Below are 20,605 nucleotides of genomic sequence, written 5' to 3'. Positions count from 1 at the left end.
TAGCCTTAAGAACTCATCAAAAAAAGATAAGCAAACAAGCGAGTTCTCCATGAGCTCTAAAGCTCACTCATAGATATGTCATGACTAAAGTTTAGTTCTTAGTAAAATCTCTCCTTTCCTGTCATTCACTTTATCAGAGTTAGCACTATTCATTGCGCTCAACTCACAAACGCACAACGCTAAGATTCACCCATAGCAATCACACCTAAACAAGTCAGCTCCTTCCATTCACAGTCAAATTCAAAGCATACTCGAGTGTCGGTTAAACCTTAGAGGACACTCACTGGCCAGATGAAGTCAAGCCTCTCCAATCTCATTGAGGTCAATATACATCGTGAGGACTATGACATAATTTGCTAGGATTTAGATGGATCAGGACAACGAACCTGCCATCCTGATCTACAAGAGTCGATGAAAGCTATCTCGGAGATGCTGACGCAACAGCTCGATACCATCTCACCACATAAGAGCCGAGGCTTACGAGAGTCTGTAATAGCGTTGAGAATTCGCTTGCCTTCCGTAATCCTCTCCGTGATCATCTCGTTCATTTAAACGAACTCTCTACTGCTTGGTGGTGATCTCTCTTGCTTCTCTTCGAGATCTCTCTCTCTTGTAGGGACCGTACACTCATTGGAATAGTCCGGTTCTTCCACAATGTAGCAGTTTCGCTCCTGACTAGAAGATCTTTTGTCATTGTAGGACCTTGACTTGAAGCTTCTATCTTTGCTTCTACTCTTGTAGAATCTTGTTGAAGTTCTTCACCATTAAGCTCAATTCTTCATTGAAGTCTTGTTTCTCACTTGATGATGTAGGGGCTTCACATGAGGCTTTATAGGCACCACTTGATTTGTTGTGAAGTTCCTCTTTATCCTTAAGTGACATCTCATGAGCAACAATTCTTCCAATCACCTCCGTTGGCTTGAGATCTTTGTAATTGGGCATCATTTGGATCAATGTGACACGGTATCATATTTTCCATCCAAGGCTCTTAGAATCTTCTTGATGATGAATCTATCGGTCATCTCTTCACTTCCTAAGCCGGCAATCTCATTTGTGATGAGAGCAAGCCTAGAGTACATTTCAGCGACACCTTCACCATCCTTCATCTTGAACTTGTCAAGTTGGCTTTGAAGCACATCCAACTTGGATTCCTTGACGGAGTCGGTACCTTCATGCATATCAATCAAAGTGTCCCAAATTTCCTTTGCATTCTCAAGACGGCTGATTTTGTTGAATTCTTCGGGGCACAATCCGTTGAAGAGAATATCACAAGCTTGAGCATTGTATTGCAACATCTTCAACTCATCCGCGGTAGCTTCACGGTTTGGTTCTCTCCCATCAAAGAAGTCACCTTGCAAACCAACACACACAATAGCCCAAACGACGGGGTTATGTCCAAGAATATGCATTTTCATTTTATGCTTCCAACTAGCAAAATTAGTACCATCAAAGTAAGGACCTCTACGGTGATAATTTCCCTCGCTAGACGCCATACTCTCCTAGGTTGTGAAACCAAGGCTATGACCACCAAAAGCTATGGAGATCAAAGCAAATGGAGACCAAAGCTCTGATACCACTTGTAGGATCGAAAGTATGTCTAGGGGGGTGATTAGACTACTTGACCAAATAAAAACAACCTTTTCCCAATTTTAGTTCTTGGCAGTTAGCTACATTTAGACAAGTCAAGCAATCACACAATTCAAGCAAGCATGCAAAGAGTATATAGCAGCGGAAAGTAAAGCATGCAACTTGCAAGAATGTAAAGGGAAGGGTTTGGAGGATTCAAACGCAATTGGAGACACGGATGTTTTTCCCGTGGTTCGGATAGGTGGTGCTATCCTACATCCACGTTGATGGAGACTTCAACCCACAAAGGGTAACGGTTGCGAGAGTCCACGGAGGGCTCCACCCACAAAGGGTAACGGTTGCGCGAGTCCACACAGGGCTCCACCCACGAAGGGTCCACGAAGAAGCAACCACCCACAAAGGGTCCACGAAGAAGCAACCTTGTCTATCCCACCATGGCCATCGCCCACACAGGACTTGCCCACTAGCGGTAGATCTTCACGAAGTAGCGATCTCCTGCTTCTGACAAACTCCCTGTTCAACTCCGCAATGCCATTAGCATGGCTCCCAGAGTAACCTACGCAATAAAATCAATACTCCCTATAACCACGCAACACTCTCTCCACCGGTCAAACTCTACCGTTGTAAAAGACAGAAATCGAACTATCCCTCTCCCCCCACCGACGCATGTTTGGCATATGTCTTAAACTCACCTGCTAAATACTTTCGAAACACAAATATAATAGTCTCCACTCAACACTAACAACTCTCTTCATAGGATTAGATCTGGTGAAAAATCGATTCAGTTCGAGCGGTACCACATCACGTACAAGACCTGAGAAGATAACGAGAAGTCAAAAATATCTAGTCGGAATTCACTCACACACCAGAAAGAGGTGGTCTCTCTCACCGACAACACACTACGAAGTGTGGGAATAAGGGTGCTATAGTATCTCGAGAATAACTCTCATCCGGAATAGAGGAGGAGAGTAACCTGGAGGGGTATATATAGCCTCCACATCAAAATCCTCCAACCATTACACAGTTTTCCAATCTCGGTGGGACCGAATCAATAATCGGTCTCCCGAATAAAAACCTAGTAGACACGTGACCTAGGTGAATTTCGGTGGGACTGACATGCAACTCGGTAGGACCGATTCGGTTAGGGTTTGGGCATAACGTAATCTCGTGAGACCGATTACACAAACTCGGTGAGACCGAATTTGGTAATTAGCTAACCAGAGAGTTGGTCAGGCAAACTCGGTGGGACCGATTTGCTCTTTCGGTGAGACCGAGTGGAACTCGGTGAGACCGAAAAGTTACAAAGGGGAAACACTGAGTTTACATTGCAATCTCGGTGGGACCGATTCGCTCTTTCGGTGAGACCGAAAAGTTACGAAAGGGAAACAGAGAGTTTGCAACCCCATCTCGGTGAGACCGAGATCCTTATCGGTAGAACCGAATTGCTAGGGTTTGGCAGTGGCTAATGACAAGTGAAACTCGGTGGCGCCGGATAGGAAAGAATCGGTAGGACCGAGTTTGGGCTTAGGGTTTAGGTCATATGTGGATATGGGAAAGTAGTTGAGGATTTTGGAGCATATCATTAAGCACATAAAGCAAGAGGCTCATTAAGCAACACCTCATCCCTCCTTGATAGTATTGGCTTTTCCTATGGACTCAATGTGATCTTGGATCACTAAAATATAAAATGAAGAGTCTTGAGCTTTTGAGCTTGAGCCAATCCTTTGTCCTTAGCATTTTGAGGGTTCCACTTTCACATCCATGCCATGCCAATCATTGAGCTTTCCTGAAATAATCATCTTGGAATAGCATTAGCTCAATGAGCTATATGTTGTTATGAATTACCAAAACCACCTAGGGATAGTTGCACTTTCAAAATGACAACAAATGTCCATGGCTAGGAAACTTAACCATCTTTGATTAACGAGCTAGTCAAGTAGAGGCATACTAGGGACACTCTATTTGTCTATGTATTCACACATGTACTAAGTTTCTGGTTAATACAATTCTAGCATGAATAATAAACATTTATCATGATATAAAATATAAATAACAACTTTATTATTGCCTCTAGGGTATATTTCCTTCAAATATAATAGCATGGAACAATAACAAATTATAGATACGTTGGAGACGTATCATCGACTGATAAAGATCTTCGTAGAATATGTAGGAACCAATATGGGCATCCAGGTCCCGCTATTGGTCATTGACCGGAGAAGCATCTCGGTCATGTCTACAACATTCTCGGACCCATAGGGTTCGCACGCTTAACGTTCATTGATGATATAGTATTATATGAGTTATGTATGTTGGTGACCGAATGTTGTTCGGAGTCCCGGATGAGATCACAGACATGACGAGGAGCTCCGAAATGGTTTGGAGGTAAAGATTGATATATAGGATAATGTCCGGATGGGTTCCGGAATTCACTCGAAGGGTTTCGGATGTTTCTAGAAATGTTCTGGTGCAAGGACACTTTGGTTGGGCCAAGGGGTAAGGCCCACGGGGCTTTAGGTCGCTGCAAAAGGAAGTTTTGGGGAGGTTAGGGAGCAGACAGCAGGGACCCTGGTGTCTGGCCCTGGGCCAAACGCCGAGAATGATCAATAAATGAATATCCGGTGTGGTTGAATTGACAACTCAACTGCTAATACTTGCGAATATCTAGCCCCATCTTGTTAAATGATGCAACTCTTCACAAATCAATAAGAAAAAGGGAGTTCCTTATATGATTATTTTTTAAACCCTTTGAGGAAACAACAATTTTTAGGGAACACACAATAGGGAGCTCCTTCGGCGCTTCAGGCCCCAGGGAAGCTCCATGAGGCCCACACGCCAACGCTGGTGGGCCAGTCCATGTAGATTTCACAGTTTATTTCCCCTGGTTCGCTAGATCATATTTTGAAAAAGAAGAAGAAAAAACCTGATAAAATTTGGAGAAAAAAATCATGAAATTTTAAAAGCCCATAGATTTTGAAAAAATTGTGAATTTTCAAAAAAGTTCATCAAATTTAATAGAAAATTCATGGATTTTGAAAAGGTTCATCAAATTTGGAAAAACAATGGGTGAACTAAAAAAATCATCATTTTGAAAAAAAAAGAAATAGCATAGAATTTGGAAAAAAGTTCATCGATTTTGGAAAAGTTCATTAATTGTTTTTAAAAGCACATGAGAATTAAAAAAATCATCAAACTTAATTGTGCACTTTGGAAAAAAATAAAAGAAAATATTTGAAAGAAAATAAACATAAAAAAGAAAGAAATAAAAACAAAAACCTGTCCATAAAAATTGACAATGAAGAAAGAATAAAAACTCAATTGGAGAAAGTATAAAAGGTGAAAAGGAAATTTTCATTACAATGTGTCATTTGCTTGGTTGGTTAGTTCGAGTTAAACATAAGGAGGAGGTCGTCGGTTCGAATTTCAACCGCAGACCCTTTTTTGCGTATTAAACCACAAAAAAAGTGGAATTATCTGGTTCAGCGCGTACCCAGAAAACAACCCTCTCTTCATGTACAATTTTTATTTGGGATCAACTGGATCTCAGCCGACTGAGATATAACGAAGTCAGTCAAGTGACAAAACTTATAAAAAAGAAGAAACAAAAAATTTACACGGATATTCGTGGAAGATCTTATGAATATAGCATCGTCTAAAAATTCATTAAGTTCGTCGACTGAGATTTGGCAATCTTATTTTTATTTCTGAGCTGCCTCAAAAGATGGGCTGCTGCATGGGCGATGGTGCTGACGGCCCATAGTACGTCTGCGTGTTCACCCACATCAGCGACAAAATGGAGACGAAGAGCACCGACCAGAGCACGGCGATGGTCGGCGCCCGTTCCCGCCGCGATAGGAGCCCCCTAAGGAATCCCTGCAGATGCGCCACCACCCACACGGCGAACACCAGCTTCCAGCCCAGCGGGGCCCACGACTCATGCCCGTGGTCCATCCCGTACGACACTGCCACCACTACGCCGGTGAGGTTGCCCAGCAGCACGCTAATCGGTGGCACTAGTAGGTTCGTCCACACCACCGACCAAATGTAATAATTCTCCATGAAATTTCAGCTCATCTGGAGTTGTGCAGAATAGGTATCTCTTATGTAGATTTTTCAGGTCCAGAATTCTAGCTGCCGGCAATCTCACTCTTCATGTAAATCTTGCAAATTAAGAGAGAAAATGCATTAGAATTGCACCACAAGGTACTATATTGATAAAAATGTTATAAATAATAATAGGAAAACATGATGCAAAATGAACGTATCAGACGACGATCTTCTCCAAGGCTTAGTGGGTGCTATCCTACGATGGGACAATGGTGAGATAATTGTTGTAGGCAACAGGAAGAATGATCAATTGGTGCTTGGACGCTCTTACGACAGAGGTGACTCTTTGCTTCGAACTCTTATTTGTTCCAACCGCCAAAGGAAGGGGGAGATGGTATAAGTTGCAACACTAATTTTCGATAATTTCTATCATATGGCATGTGAAATTACTCAAACTCATTTTAAGCATTGGCCCAAAGAATCTATGTTGTTTCCCATGAGTTGGCTAGGGCTCGTTTTGCTTGTCGTTTCCTATGAGGTGGCTAGGATGGCTAGGGGTTCGTTTTGCTTGTTGTTTCCTTTGAGTTGGCTAGGTGTCCATTTTGGTCTGAGCAGATCTAAGATGTACCCACATATCTAGCCCCATCTTGTTAAATGATATAACTCTTCACAAATCAATAAGAAAAAGGGAGTTCTTTATATAAAAAACTTTAAAAAAATCCTTTGAGAGAACAACATTTTTTAGGGAACAGAAAATAGTGAGCTCCTATTCCGCGCTTCAGGTGCTAGGAAAGCTCCCTAGGGCCCACACGCCAACGCTGGTGGGCCGGTCCATGTAGATTTCACATTTTATTTCCCTTGGTTCACTAGATCACATTTTCAAAAAGAAGAAGAAAAAAGGGATAATATTTGAAAAAACGGTAAAATCATGAATTTTAGAAAGTTCATGGATTTTGAAAAAAAATATGAATTTAGAAAAAAGTACATCAAATTTAAAGAAAACTCGTGGTTTTTGAAAAAGTTCATCAAATTTTAAATAAAGATTGCGAATTAAAAAATTTCATCATTTAAAAAAATACCATTGAATCTGGAAAAAAGTTCATCCATTTTGAAAATGTTCATCAATTTTTTTTAAAATGGCATGAGAATTGAAAAAAAATCATCAACTTTAAAAAAATCATCGAACTTAATTGTACATTTTTGAAAACATTAAAATAAAAATTGAAATAAAATAAAAAGAAGAAATCAAAAAATAAATAAAACCGGTCCAGAAAAACCGAAAATGAAAAATGAAAAAACAACTCAACTGAAGAAAGTATAAAAGGAAATATTTCATTACAATGTGTCATTTGCTTGGTTGGTTAGTTCGAGTTAAACATAAGGAGGAGGTCGTCGGTTCGAATTTCAGCGGCAGACCCCTTTTTGCGTATTAAACCAGAAAAAAAGTGGAATGGTCTGGTTCAGCGCACAATGGAAAGGGCGTGCGCCGGTTTGCCAAATGGTCTATAATCTGGGCGTGGAGCGCTAGATAGGAAACACCCATAAAACAACCCTTTCTACATGTACAATTTTTATTTGGGTGCAACTGGATCTCAGTTGACTGGGACGTAACAAAATTCGTCAAGTGACAAAACTTATAAAAAAGAAATAAATAATTACACAAACATTTGTGTAAGATCTCATGAATATAACATCAGTTAAGAATTCATTAAGTCCGTCGACTGAGATTCAGCAATCCCGTTTTTATTTCTGATCTCCCTCAAAAGATGGGCTGGTGCGTGGCCGATGGTGCCGACGGCCCATAGTACGTCTGCGTGTTCACCCACATCAGCGACAGAATGGAGACGAAGAGCACCGACCAGAGCACGGCGATGGTCGGCGCCCGTTCCCGCCGCGAGAGGAGCCCCCTGAGGAACCCCTGCAGATGCGCCACCACCCACGCGGCGAACACCAGCTTCCAGCCTAGCGGGCCCCAGGACTCGTGCCCGTGGTCCATCCCGTACGACACTGCCACCACCACGCCGGCGAGGTTGCCCAGCAGCACGCTGATCGGCGGCACCAGCAGGTTCGTCCACAGCACCGACCGCATCGAGTCCGGCATCATCTCCTCCTCGTCATCGTCCTCGGACGGCTGACCGGACACCGCCGGCGCCGCCGCCGTGTCCGTCGAGAAGCCGACGTCGATGCCAGTGCACGCCCTGAGGATGCCCTGGAAGACAGCGGCGAGGCCCGCCGATGTGCCGATCACCACCCAGAGCTTCTCGGCTCGCCACCACGCCCGCAGCGACACGCCGCTCCACTTCAGCTCGAGTGCCACGGACGCGATCACCGAGGACAGCAGCAGGACGAGCAGGAACCCGTCGTAGTCGTCCACGTCGTCGGGGAATATGAACTTGCCGGTGAGGAGGCAGACGGCCGAGAGCGCGCAGTAGACGGTGAGCGGGATGGAGGTGAGCGGGTAGGCGACGCAGTTCACGTAGGCCAGCCGCTGCAGGGGCCTCATGCTGCCGCCGCCGGCCCAGACGGGGCAGTGCCGGCTCAGCAGGATCCCCATGGCCGCCGACGCCCGCCGCGACGCGCCGGCGAGCATGTCCGAGGGGCTGGCCCCCGCGTAGCTCCTGAACGCGGGTCGCGCCGGCACGCAGTACGCCGACGCCCACCCGCGCGCGTGCATCCTGAATCCCGTCGCCAGGCCGGCGCCGGCGCCGTAAATCCATCCGACCTGCACGAGGACATCAACGTCAGATCTCAGATCTCGACGGCACGCGTGTCTGCACGCCAAAGAAACTAGCCATTGTCACTACCTCTTTGCCCCATCTCGTCCGCTCCTCGTACGCGCAGCTGACGACGTGGATGGCCTCCTTGAGGAGAGGAGTGGGTGCAACTGCCATGGCCGCCGCCGCCGGCCCTTTCTCTTTGAACGCCGAGGCGATGAACAATGTGGAATGGCCGAAGTGGCGCTGCAGCGCGGCGTGGTACGAGAGCAGCCTCCGCCTCCTCGCGCCCACTGTTTCCTCATCGTCGTCTGCAGAGTCCAGCAAGGGCACGACGGACCTGTTCCTCCTCAGCCTCAGCTTTCGCCTCTCGCTGCCCCCGAAACAGCACCACCTCCGACGGCCGGTCTCCAGGTCGTCGGCGTCGTCGGCCTCAGCCGCCGCCGGCTCGAACCCGTACAGCGCCTTCCGGTTGAAGCAGCACCCGGAGCCGACGTAGACCGGGCCCTGAATGCCGTCCAAGCATTTCATGTCGATCTGACGAACCGAATGAACGTTAGCGTGATCGGTCGAGCAGATGAACCGAATCGGCGGCACAGATGGCGGGCAAGTGAAGTGAACTCGATCCTTTACATCGAAGAAGACGGAGTCGCGCTCGCGGCTCCCCCACCGACCTCCCTGGTCGTCGGCCGCCGAGACGGCGGGCCGCAGAGGGAACTGGACGAAGCACGTCCTGTTGCCAGCCTCCGGGTCCATGAGGAAGCACATGGCCTCCCTCAGGGCTCCGCTGTTGTTGACGTAGTGGTCGTAGTCCAGGTTGAGCACGTAGGCGCCATTTGTCAGCACGGCAGACACCCGGAGCTGTCACTCAGAAAAACCAGGTCAGAGAAGAGAGAAGCACTGCAACTCACGGAACAAATCGTTAGAAAATTGAAGTACGGCCGCACGGACCAATGCGTTCATGGCGCCGGCTTTCTTGTGGTGCTGGAAGCCCGGCTTCTTCTCCCGCGACACGTAGAAGAGCCGGGGGAGCTCCACCCCCTCGGCGTCGCGATCATCGGCGGAGTGCCCCAGGAGGACCTGTCGGACGATCAGCTCAAAACGTAAGTTCTAAAGAATGAGCCAAAAACGTCGTTGGATTATTCGAGACACGGCGGTGCAGCAAGTAGGACCTGTATCATGGCGGGGTGGTCTCTCGAGTTGTTCCCGGGCCACGGCGTGCCGTCGGACATGAGCCATCCTTCCTCCGGCACCTTGCTCGTCTTGGCAGCGAGGTAGTTCATCCTCACCTTGAACTCCTCGTACTCCCTCTGCATGCACGCGCGCCACCTTGAACTTCAGATCACACCTCCGATCGATCAATCTGTTACACGATTATATATATACCTTCATGGCGCGGCGCTCCTTGACGAAGGACGGCGCGACCTTGTCCCGGAGGTAGTCGACGTTCCGCGCGAAGTAGGGCTCGGGCGCCCGCGGCTCCACCCCGTGGCGGCGGCAGAAGGGGACCCACCTCCGCGCGAGCCGCGCCGTCTCGAAGAGCGCCTCGAAGAGCAGCATGTCGGCGCCGTCGTCTGACACGTAGCACGCGAGCCTGCCGGCGGGGTAGTCGGCCGCGAGCACGGACAGCACCGTGTTGGCCGTGGCCAGGGGCGGCTCCCTGCTCGCGTCCGCCGCGCTCACGAACACGTCCACGCCCGCCATCCGCCTCCCGCCGCCAGAGCAGTCGTCCTTGTCGAGCCTGTGGAGGTGCGTGGCGCGGGTGGCCGGGGAGAGCTTGGGCAGCTGCGCGGCCAGCCACGAGAGCGCGAGCCAGGCCTCGCAGGCGACGGCCGTGAGCCACAGCCCGTAGGCGTCGGGCACCGGGTGGGTGACGCGGTACCGGAGGAAGAGCGCCAGGAGGGCGGCGCGGAGCGCGACGGCCGCGCGGTACAGGCTGAGCTGCGCGGACGGGACGGGCGCCTTGCTGCTGAGCGGCTCCGGCGGCGGCCGGCCGTCGCCGCCGCCGCGGGCTGCGCTCGCGCGGAGGCCACGCTCCGGGGTGTTCGGAGGCGCCTCGTGGAGGCTCCACTCGTCCATCTCAGAGGGAGCCGGGTGACCTCGGACGTGCGGGAAACCGTCGTCTCACGCTGACAAACATAATAGCCTTGGATGCTACGACCAAGAGAGCTATTTATACGTAGTATACTACTATGAAAGATCGAGTGGATTCCTTTTGTCCCCGTCGACGAGTCCAGTCGTGCGCATTCCGTCCCACCTCCCACGTATGTGGGTGCGAGGAGATGCCGTGCGTAATTCACACGGTGATCGCGAGGCGGTCTGGGCGAAAGAAACAACGGCATGGTGCGGGGCGGATCGACGCTTGTGGCAACAACGGACAAGTGGCTGTCTAGGAAGGATGAGCTTATCCTGAGCTGAGGGATCAGGAGAAGCAGTCAAGCGCCCGCCGCCTGCTTGTTGCACTAAACTACTGTATTAACTGAACACTAAGCTAACACGTGGATCGAGTGACAATGAAGTAAGATATACACATAGATCCATAATTCCACAGATTATAGTGCAGACGTACACAGCTTCAAGAGCACAATTGCCTCGCTCTTGAAGGGAACGTCGCCTCCCCGCAAATGAAATAATAACCAATCTTCCCGCACAAAAAGAATAATCCATATTAATGAGACACCTAAGCATCGTATATGTGCTTTCATTCCTTTTCCAAAAAAAAAAATGTGGTTTCATCTATGGTGAACCAGGGATACCACCACTGATCCCCCCCCTCCCCCGCGCCCCCCTAACATCCCACGTGAACCATCGGCGCTGCCATAGACAACGTCATCATGATGAGATGGATCGAGGAAAGCTATTCCCTTTATGTACATCGCCGCTATGATCAAGACGTGTGCCACCGGAGACAAATCTATTTTACACTATGCCACCATCGCCGAGCGTTGAAACTATATCTATATTTGGTAAACCGAAGCCTCCCTCCGTCTCAAAATAAGTGTCTTAACTTTGTACTAAGGTTGAGACACTTATTTTGAGACAGAGGGAGTATTTGATTATTTAATTGGTTGAACATCAATTTTTCCAAGACCATATTTAATTACATAATTTAAACACTAAATTTGCACCATTTTTTCTGGTTTTGTGCAAGTTGAATTGATGCCACATTCATTTTTCTTCTTCTTAATATTGAATTATTTAAGTTCTATTTGTGCAGGTTTTAGACTTGTATCCAGACGCACATGTCAAGCACCAAAGTTGCACCTTTCCATTTTGCCATTTTTGTTTGGCCAGCAGATCAGGATCATACGCCTTCTTTTTAAAATTGCTACCTACTCATTTCAGTTTTAAATTTAGCAATTCTCAGTCAACCAAACCGTACGGCCACAGACCATGTTTTGTTATTGGTTTTTGTGCCCGTGTCAACGATTCATAGCTACTACGTACGTGTGCTCTGATAGTACAAGAAACTTAAATCAGTTGCATTTGCACCTTGAACAATTCGCATCCCTACTAGTGGGAGCATGGTACACAGTTTACATACATGTGTGCATACATCAGTACATACAATACTCAACCTTCATCAATACATACAAGTCTGACGTGTGTACATGCGGCAGGGACCGGTCCTTCACAGTACATTATATGGTGCCGGCCGGCTCCCCTCGCTCATTTAAGACTAAGCAATTTCAGTCTAAAATGCATAGTATATTGCATAGGCGTAGTATATCTTTTAGGCGCTTTAATTATGTCCATCTAATTAAACAACACACTAAGCTAATCACAGGAACTGTCACCATTTCAGCAACTTCCTTATTACATTTCACAATTAAGTACGTACGTAGCACTCAGACGTCACACGGGCACGGCGGTACTATTGGCTCTAGCTATCCCCGCCGGCACCGCCACTGCCACCCGGTCCTCTCCTGTTACCGGTGGTGTTTTTCAGTATCTGCAAACGGGAGATTGGTCAGACTATGAAGGCATCTCCCGCTTAACAAGCTATATATAGCTCTACACGATCATGTTATTAACTAGTAACTGATATAGTTAATGAGAGGTGGCGTAATATCGACTAATCTCAAGTACGTATGCCTCGAACATACTCCTCCTGTTTCTAATACGGACTACATACAGATGTATATAGATTTAATTTAAAGTGTAGATTCATTCATTTTGCTACGTATGTAGTTCTATTGAAATTTCTAAAAGGTTTATATTTAGGAACGGAGGGAGTATATGATTCTCGGTTACATACCTGTCTAAGCATTTGGTTCTCGTTCTGCAGCGTGGAGAGCCTCTCCTCGAGCTCTGAGTTTCTTGTCTCCAAGTCCTTCACCTTCGCCTCCAGCTCGCCCATGTACGCCTTCTTCCTCTCCCGTGCCTGTTGCGCCGACACCCGGTTCCTCAACAATCTAGATTGATTAGATTGTAGCGAGACCACATAGTTGTTAAGGGTAAATAAGAGTTAGCACACCTTTATTTCTTACGGTTAAGCTAGATAATAAAATACTCTTGCTCAGTCTATATGGATACTCCATGCTAAGATGTGATGAACGTTCGGTAGCTATTGCGACAGAGAACACATTTTCTAACAAACAAACAAACAAACAAGAGCAATGGTTGTCTGTTTTGTTTATCAAAAGCTCTAGTACTTCCTTTTTGCAGGTTATATATCTTTTGAGCTACGCGCTGAATGTATCTTGGGGAGATCTTCTTGCACATTGAAAATTATGTGGAAGACACCATAATTACTTCAAGCATAAGAGGAATACAATAGGAAAATCTTGGCTCGAGGGCTTTGCAGAAGATAGCGTCAGCAACATGTGCAATTGCATACGGTGTCCCAGCTGATGCTAGATATGGGTGCTTTGGGGAAGAAGGAACCATCAAGAATGTGAGGAATTTTGCAAAGTTGTGATTGAGGTCTTTGGAGATGAGTGTTTGAGAGCACCCAATGCAGATGGCATTGTAAGGCTCGTGGAGATTGGTACATCAACATGGTTCCCGGGGATGTTTGGGTGCGTCGATTGCATGCACTGGAGATGAAAGAATTGTATGGTAGCATGGCATTGGCATGATCCAACGATCATACTTGAACTGTTGCATCACATGATTTATGAATTTGGCTTTGCTATTTAGGATTCTTGGCTCTCACAATGAACTCAGTGCCCCGCAAAGATCTCTTCCATTTGCATGGCTTTCTACTAGAAATGCTCTACCTTGCAATTGTGTAGTCAATGGTTAATTACCAGTATGATATGGGCTACTAACTTATAGATGTCATCTATCCTTCATCGTCTACATTTGTGGACACAATTGCATACCCTCAAGGAAACACGAGAGTTCACTTTTCCAAGGCTCAAAAACCTTTGAGTAAGGAGGTTGTGAGAGCCTTTAGGGTGATTTTTCATGGATGTGATATTTTGGGACCAATAGACAATGTGATCATGCATTACACGATAATAGAGAATGAGATGGTCCAAGAGAACTTTGAGTATGATTACATGGGAACACATGGGAACATATGTGATCATGCATTACACTATAATAGAGACATATATGTGATCATGCATTACACGATAATAGAGACATATATTTTCATGGATGTGATCGTTTTAGGCTACCTCAAGAAAATCCGACAAAGCTAGGTTGCATGGCCAAACTAAAGTCAATAAGTATGTCAACTACAAGGATTGTCACATGCAAGACAAGCCATTAACACAATTTCTGAGATCTGTCTGTGCCTTCTAGATCTTATTTGTGGGGAACTTTGGATGTCTTCTACTAATTTAATTGCATGCGTAGACTTTGCCTAGTACTGGTACATTAGTGCACCAATAACATCTGATCGAGTCACTGCTTGATGGCACCAGGTTGACTAATATTATGAGGATCCACTGGATGGACTACATGAATTGGTTTGTGTTGGTTAATATTCAATCTATCTAACTAGACAGAGCAATGTTACAAGCTATTATGATTTACCATTCACCAACTTCTTTTGTAATGTTACATTCTCACAGCCTAGTGGAAATCTCGAAGAGCTTTAGAGCATGTCCTCAGAATGCCCCGTTCCTCGCCTCTTTTCCATGGCCAACACCACCATTTTCCCCATGATCCTCAAGTGTATCTCGATCAAAGAGAAAAAATAGAGATGTATGTATCACCGGAAGGTAACTGCGATCCCGATTAGTACCTTGCAGGTCCTTCCATGAGTGTGAAAACTGATCAATGTCCATTATGCTGGGACAACCAACTCCCTAGATCTTGAGATGATAGACCCATCATGTCATTGTCATCCACTTACATATGCACCAATAGGATAGGCAATCGAGCTTGAATGAGATCCATTTTTGTAGTAAAATGACATACGGCAAGTCATGGTTATCGAAAGAACTAACTAATTGGCAAATGAGATGGTCAATGTGATAATATGATAATCATCCTTTTGGAACCTCCTATAGTGGACAGGAAACCTTTGGTGACAAGGATATCGGGGAGATCCAAACCATGACATCCAGCTAGAACATCTTTGACTTAATCATATTGGTGTGCAAGCCCATTGGCCTATCTGTAGCAATCTTGAAGTTCATGGCTTCCGACTTTGGCTCATCAGGGTGGCACAATGCTTGTGCCATTTACATATAAAGAATTTGGTGGACATGGCAAGGAAATATGGGCCTAAGAATCCCCCTCCCAGCGGGCAGCTAGAGAATTCTTTGCAGGGTTGCTCTACTTGGATTAAACTTAGGTCCTGTTTGGTTCATAAGTCCTAGGACTTTTTTTAGTCCCAACTTATAAGTCCCAAGTCGCTAAAAAGTCCCTACATGTTTGGTTCCTGGGACTTATAAGTCTCTATAAGACCATATTACAACTATAAGTCCCTATAAGTCCCTCCTTGAGAGTCTTATTTCATAAGTCTCAAATGCCCACTTTAAGTCCCTATAAGTCCCTCCTGTTTGGTTTAGATGGGACTTATAGGGACTTATTTAAGTCCCTAGACCAATAAGTCCCTGTAAACAAACACCCTCTTACTTCCTACTAAAATGTGAGCTAAAAAGTTTGAAGTTACTATCAACATGTTGACTTAAACTTCTAACCTTCAAATTCTAGTTGTACTCTTATCAGTAATTTGAATTATTTAGTTCTCTTTTAATTGGTATTTCTGATGATACGTCCATTGTATAGAGTGGGTATTTTTATGTCACTGCTAAAAACCGTTTGATTTGAAAATTTCATGCAAGTGCAAGAGAATAAGAATGTATTGATTGGACAGTTGAGAGTAGATTAACGAGAAGTACTCCCTATGTCTCTCAAAGAAGGCTTAAAACTTTTGTCTCAACTCAAATGCTGCAAAGATTGACCAAGTTTATAGGAGAAAATAGCAACAATATGATTCTAAATCAACTGACTTGTAGTCACCCCTTCTTAAACGTGAGGTGTGTAATGGTGTACACGCGTACCATCTATTCATGTTCAATAAAACAATGAATAATCTCAAATTCTAAGCAAGGTTGCCAAGATGGTGATCAGATCTGAGGTAAGCTTTCACTCGATAACCCTGGGCTGCAAAGTGCAGGATGTAGCTAGAAAGATGTACTTAATTCTATTGAAGGCGTAGCTACTTTTGAAAATGTATGGTGATTTCTAGAACTTAGATTTTGTAGAGTCTAGTGTGATGGAAAAATCGTTCATCATCTATGCAAACTATTATAGACATGAAAATTAAATAAAACTAATGGTTTATCTACAAGTAATTGTCTAAAATAAATCACCGCATATATGTCTTCGGACAAAGGTTGATCATAATCAATCCATATTATGATCAACTTTTCTCCCATTTCGGGCGTGCAAAAAAAATAAATCAACTTTTCCCCCAGGTCATATGGATCAGCTAATCTCAGGATTGCGTCCAGCATCCGTAAGCCTTGACCAACTTGTTACAAACGGCCGAAATGTTAAGAAACTACATGAAGAACTTCAGAACTTAACCTTTTTAATTAAATTATCGTCAATTCAGTTACTACGTTACACCGTGAAAGGCCGAGCCAGCTGCCCTGCACCGGCCGTCTATTGCTCGGCTACACTAGTGTACAGTATCGTTTTGAAAGGAAACACTAGCGTACGAATACGATCAATACTAGGGCGAGCTACGAACACGACACTGTAATCGTGGCACGTAGGAGTACCATATATATACCTTTTGAGTCGCCGGTGCTCCTTGTCGGCCGGGCTACGGCCGCGGCGGCGGGAAATGGCCTGCGCAGCGGCCGCCGACTGCGCGAGCTCCGACGAAGCCCCGGCCGCCGCCTGCCCCCTTCCCGAGGTCGACGGGCCTCCCTGGTACAGCCCGAACTCCGGCACCCTCCCTATGTCGTCGTCGCTGTCCATCCCTGCAAGCGCGCGCAAGTTCAGCTGGTCTCCGAAGTTCTCCAAACCGATTAGCATCTACAGCTAACTAGTCTCTCGCATGATATGTCTTCGCGGATCATGCATGCATGTACGAAATCTGTAGCCAGGGGTTTAATCGCGTGGATGCGTGCATGAGAGTGTGCAGGTACGTGCCTTCCTTGGAGCTGCTGGACGACCTGTCGCTGCTGGAAGGCGGCGAGCTCGTCGTTGTGGCCGTCTGATCTTGCATTTCTTCCCTCTCCTGCGCTCGTCCCGGGGAGGATCTTATCAGTGGTTGTGTGCACGTTTCTCTGTCTCCCCTCTGATTTGAGCTCTGATTGGCTGTTCCTTTGTTAGCTTGCTTGGAAGTACTTCTAGGCATGGCCAACCTGTTTGTTCCCGACGCCACTATGTGTTGTTGCAGGTTAACCCCTATCATTTTCCGTATTTATTGCCCATGCCCTTCTTGTGTTGCATATAAGCCATCTGCCTTCATGTTATATTGTACCCCTCCGTCCCAAAATAAGTGTCTTAACTTTAGTACAACTTTCAAATTAAATGTCTTAATTTTAGTACAACTTCCAAAATAAGTGTCTTAACTTTAATAAAATTGTACTAAAGTTAAGACACTTATTTTGGGGCGGAAGAAGTATTTGCTTAGGCTACTTTGGTGTTGTAGTGGATCATGGCAATTTGAATTTGAAGAGCCAAGCCAACATTTGTCTATACCCCCCCCCCCCCCCCCCCCCCCCCCCACCACACACACACATTTGTGTTCTTTTACAACATATCACGAAAAAAGTGCACCAAAGCACAATTCAAGAACCGCAAAACCGAATCAACTAGCGGAAGAGCTATCATCCGAAAAAAAAGAGTGGGCACCCGCCAAGCTAGTTGTTTTCTTTTCCAGAAAAGGAGATTGTGTTCCCAATTTTGTTTCAACATGAAATTGGTACTCCCTCCGGCCGAGTCCATAGGGTGTGTCTGTGTTTCCAGGTCATCGATTTGACTAACCAAATATGTGTTATATATCACCAAAATCATATCATTTGATTCATATACGGATGAAGTATCTAGGCATATACTTTTCATCACATGTAATACATATTTTGGTTTAGTCAAATTCCTAACCTAAAAGCAAACTCGCGCCCTATATAATTGACCGAAGGAAGTAATAAAATGTTAATGCATAACCCACCTTTCTCTATCAGTTTGAGCTTTGGGTGAACTAGCTGGTGCATGCAGTTCTACATGGTGTCAGATCCAAGAGGTCTGGAGTTCAAGACACGACTGACACAATTTAAAAATAAAAATGGCAACCCACTTTCGGTCCACGTTTAGATGCACTTCTACACAAACAACTAATTGGTTATAACAACAATGGGTAATCTTTTCGTTTAAGACAAATGATTTCAAAGAAAATGGCCCTTGATTAAGCCTAGAGTTTCTTTGATACAGTGAGTAGTGCATGCTTGCTTGCTTGTTTAAATGAAAGACATAAAAGGCAAGGAGTAAGAAACTACTATAACTGAAAGTAGTGTCATGTGTGTTGAATAAAAAAAATGAGAATTGTACTACATAGCAACATGTATGCTCTAGCCAAATTAAGCATAATTTCCACCGAATTATGAAAGTAGAAACAAACATGAGGTTTCGAAAAATATTATGAATCATCTAAAATCACAAGAGAAGAGGAATTCCTGGATAAATAACTTGAACCCCTAGAGTAAATTGGCTCACGTGAATACCCCTTCGCCTCCTGACACGAGTGCAAAAATGATTAGGGTTTCTTAACCTCCACTGGCGTCGACGCTAGTCTGCCTCGTCTCAGGTGGCCTTAGGTCATGGAGACGTGGTGGACCCTGATCATTGCCGGCAGGAGGGTTCCTGCTACGTGTTTATGTGTTTTTAAAGTCGATTATGGTTTGTGTCCTGCTCAGAAAGGTGTGGTGACAACGGCCCTTCAAGATGGAATAAGATCCTCCCCACCTAGTCACGGTCCCAGTGGTGCATCTAGCGTTGTCAGAGAGCGTGCGCAGGTGTGTCTCTAGTGGATCTTGTACGATTCAGTCGGTATTGGTCGTCGATGGATCTTCGTGGATCTAGTCTTCGTTGTGTGTTTACAAGTTGGATCGTTCCGATCTAAGCTTATCTTCATCGGTGGGGGTTGTTGTTCTGGCGGACTGGTCCTCTAGGGTATTAACATTATGACTTGGCATCTGTCTACTACAACAAGTTTTGCCCGGCTCCGGTGAAAGAGGGGCGATGATGGCGGCACGCCTTCGGTTCGCTTTAGTGCTTGTAGTCGTCGCTAGGTGGTCTACGGACCTGAATATTATTTTTGGCGTTCTTTGTACTGTCATGACATATTATGAATAATTTGAAAAATTTTGCCACGAAAAACAAAGGTTTGAAGGCAGCCGTATATTTCAAAAGGTTCCACAACCAAATTTGAAAGACCTGCCAGGGCGCCGTTCAACATTTCACAAGACAAGCTAGACCTTTACGCAAAAGCAGAGCACTTTTTCCCTGTCGACGTCCAGCTCGCCGTTTTGAGGCCGAGAGGGACTCCCGTCCAGGCGTGTCGGGACTCGGGCTTCACCCGCGGCCGTCCACCCCGCCCACTCCCGGCCCGATCGCACGGCCGCGCGTCCTCCACGTCTCGGCGCCCCGCGCCAGGCGCTGGCCGCAGGTATCCACCGGTGGCGAGGCCCGCCGCGTGGCCGCGCTCCCGGCCTCGCACCCCCGGCTCGCCTCGCCGACGCTGGGACCCGGGGCTCCAGCGGCACGGGTGGGCGTCAGATCGCGGAGCAGCGGGGTAGGCGAGCGTAGCGGCGTAGGCGACTGTGCGCGTGTCTCGTCCGGTTTTTATTGCGGGCCTTTCCGGGGAGCGGCGGCGTGGCTCGCCGTCCGCCTCGTGAGGCGGAAGGGAGGGAGGCGACGGTGGATGGTGCATGGTGAATGAATCGTGGATCTCAACTCTCGCGCGTTGTCGGTGGTTGCGAGATAGAGAGTGATGCGTAGTACAGTAAGAACTCTACGAGATTCATCGTATTTCGGCTATAATCGGCCGCACAGTCCCGTTCAATTTCCCCGGTGCGTACAGCAAGAACTCCACGAGATTCATTGTATCGACCCGGTCATCACGATAATTTTAGCCAAAAACACTATAGCCCGCTTCAAATCGAGCACGCAAACCTTTATGGCAATTTTAGCCAAAACATCGCACTAGCAAAATCGTCATTCCTCACTCGATTGATACAATTTTTGCGGTTTGCTTCAAAATCAAGTGCATGAGCCTTCATACTTGGAGCCCTGCTTCGGTGCTCCCCCCTAACCTAATTTCGGAGGAGTATTTTTATCCTCACGAGTTTGTTTTTTTCCTGGCTCGCCGTAGCCCAGATCCAAGCCTTGTCTAACCCTGTATAACCCAGACCGTATACGTACAGTACCTTAATTCGAAAAAAAACATCACACGACCCCACGTCCACGTAAGACCTGCCGAATCCAATCATTCATGCAGCTCCATCAATCTCGCGAGCATTGACGCAGGTTCATAAGTCACGTAGTAGATCTCCAGCAGCGGCTACCTCGTCGCCGGCGATCTCGTCGGACAGCGGGCGCGACAACGTCGTGAATCTCCAACAAGCGCGCACAGGTACCGCATCTCGCGTCCCCCCTATAGTCTCACTCGCGGCAATATCGAACGAACTGCCGTCGCCAGTGGTAGTGGTTAACCTAGCGGGGCGGGTAACCTAGCTACCCGGCAGCGCATGCGATCGTGGATCTTTGTTCCGGTAGTGCAGCCCCTCGTGATCTGGGTTCACGTGGCGTCGGTTGCCGTCGGCTGTGCGCACCACCGG

General features: G+C 46.5%; 2 protein-coding genes across 2 annotated transcripts; both read right to left on the bottom strand.

Annotated features, from left to right (window-relative positions):
* Positions 1-7,176: 7,176 nt before the first annotated feature.
* On the bottom strand, positions 7,177-10,464 carry LOC125524007 (putative cellulose synthase A catalytic subunit 11 [UDP-forming]). The gene is made up of 5 exons (XM_048689087.1): positions 9,735-10,464; positions 9,521-9,658; positions 9,300-9,428; positions 8,439-9,209; positions 7,177-8,356 (listed from the first exon to the last, which is right to left on the bottom strand). Exons 1-5 carry the CDS (start codon positions 10,425-10,427, stop codon positions 7,394-7,396), a joined length of 2,694 nt encoding a protein of 897 aa, XP_048545044.1. The 5' UTR covers positions 10,428-10,464; the 3' UTR covers positions 7,177-7,393.
* Positions 10,465-11,913: 1,449 nt separating this feature from the next.
* LOC125524008 (transcription factor HY5-like) lies at positions 11,914-17,105 on the bottom strand. Its single transcript, XM_048689088.1, has 4 exons — positions 16,917-17,105; positions 16,552-16,744; positions 12,607-12,763; positions 11,914-12,300 (listed from the first exon to the last, which is right to left on the bottom strand). The coding sequence occupies exons 1-4, from the start codon at positions 16,990-16,992 to the stop codon at positions 12,232-12,234; spliced, it is 495 nt and encodes a 164-aa protein (XP_048545045.1). The 5' UTR covers positions 16,993-17,105; the 3' UTR covers positions 11,914-12,231.
* Positions 17,106-20,605: the final 3,500 nt, after the last annotated feature.

Source organism: Triticum urartu, chromosome 7, assembly GCF_003073215.2.
Source record: "Triticum urartu cultivar G1812 chromosome 7, Tu2.1, whole genome shotgun sequence".
Classification (NCBI taxonomy): Eukaryota; Viridiplantae; Streptophyta; class Magnoliopsida; order Poales; family Poaceae; genus Triticum; species Triticum urartu.
Note: the sequence above shows the minus strand (reverse complement) of the source record. Positions and strands in the feature narration are given on the sequence as shown.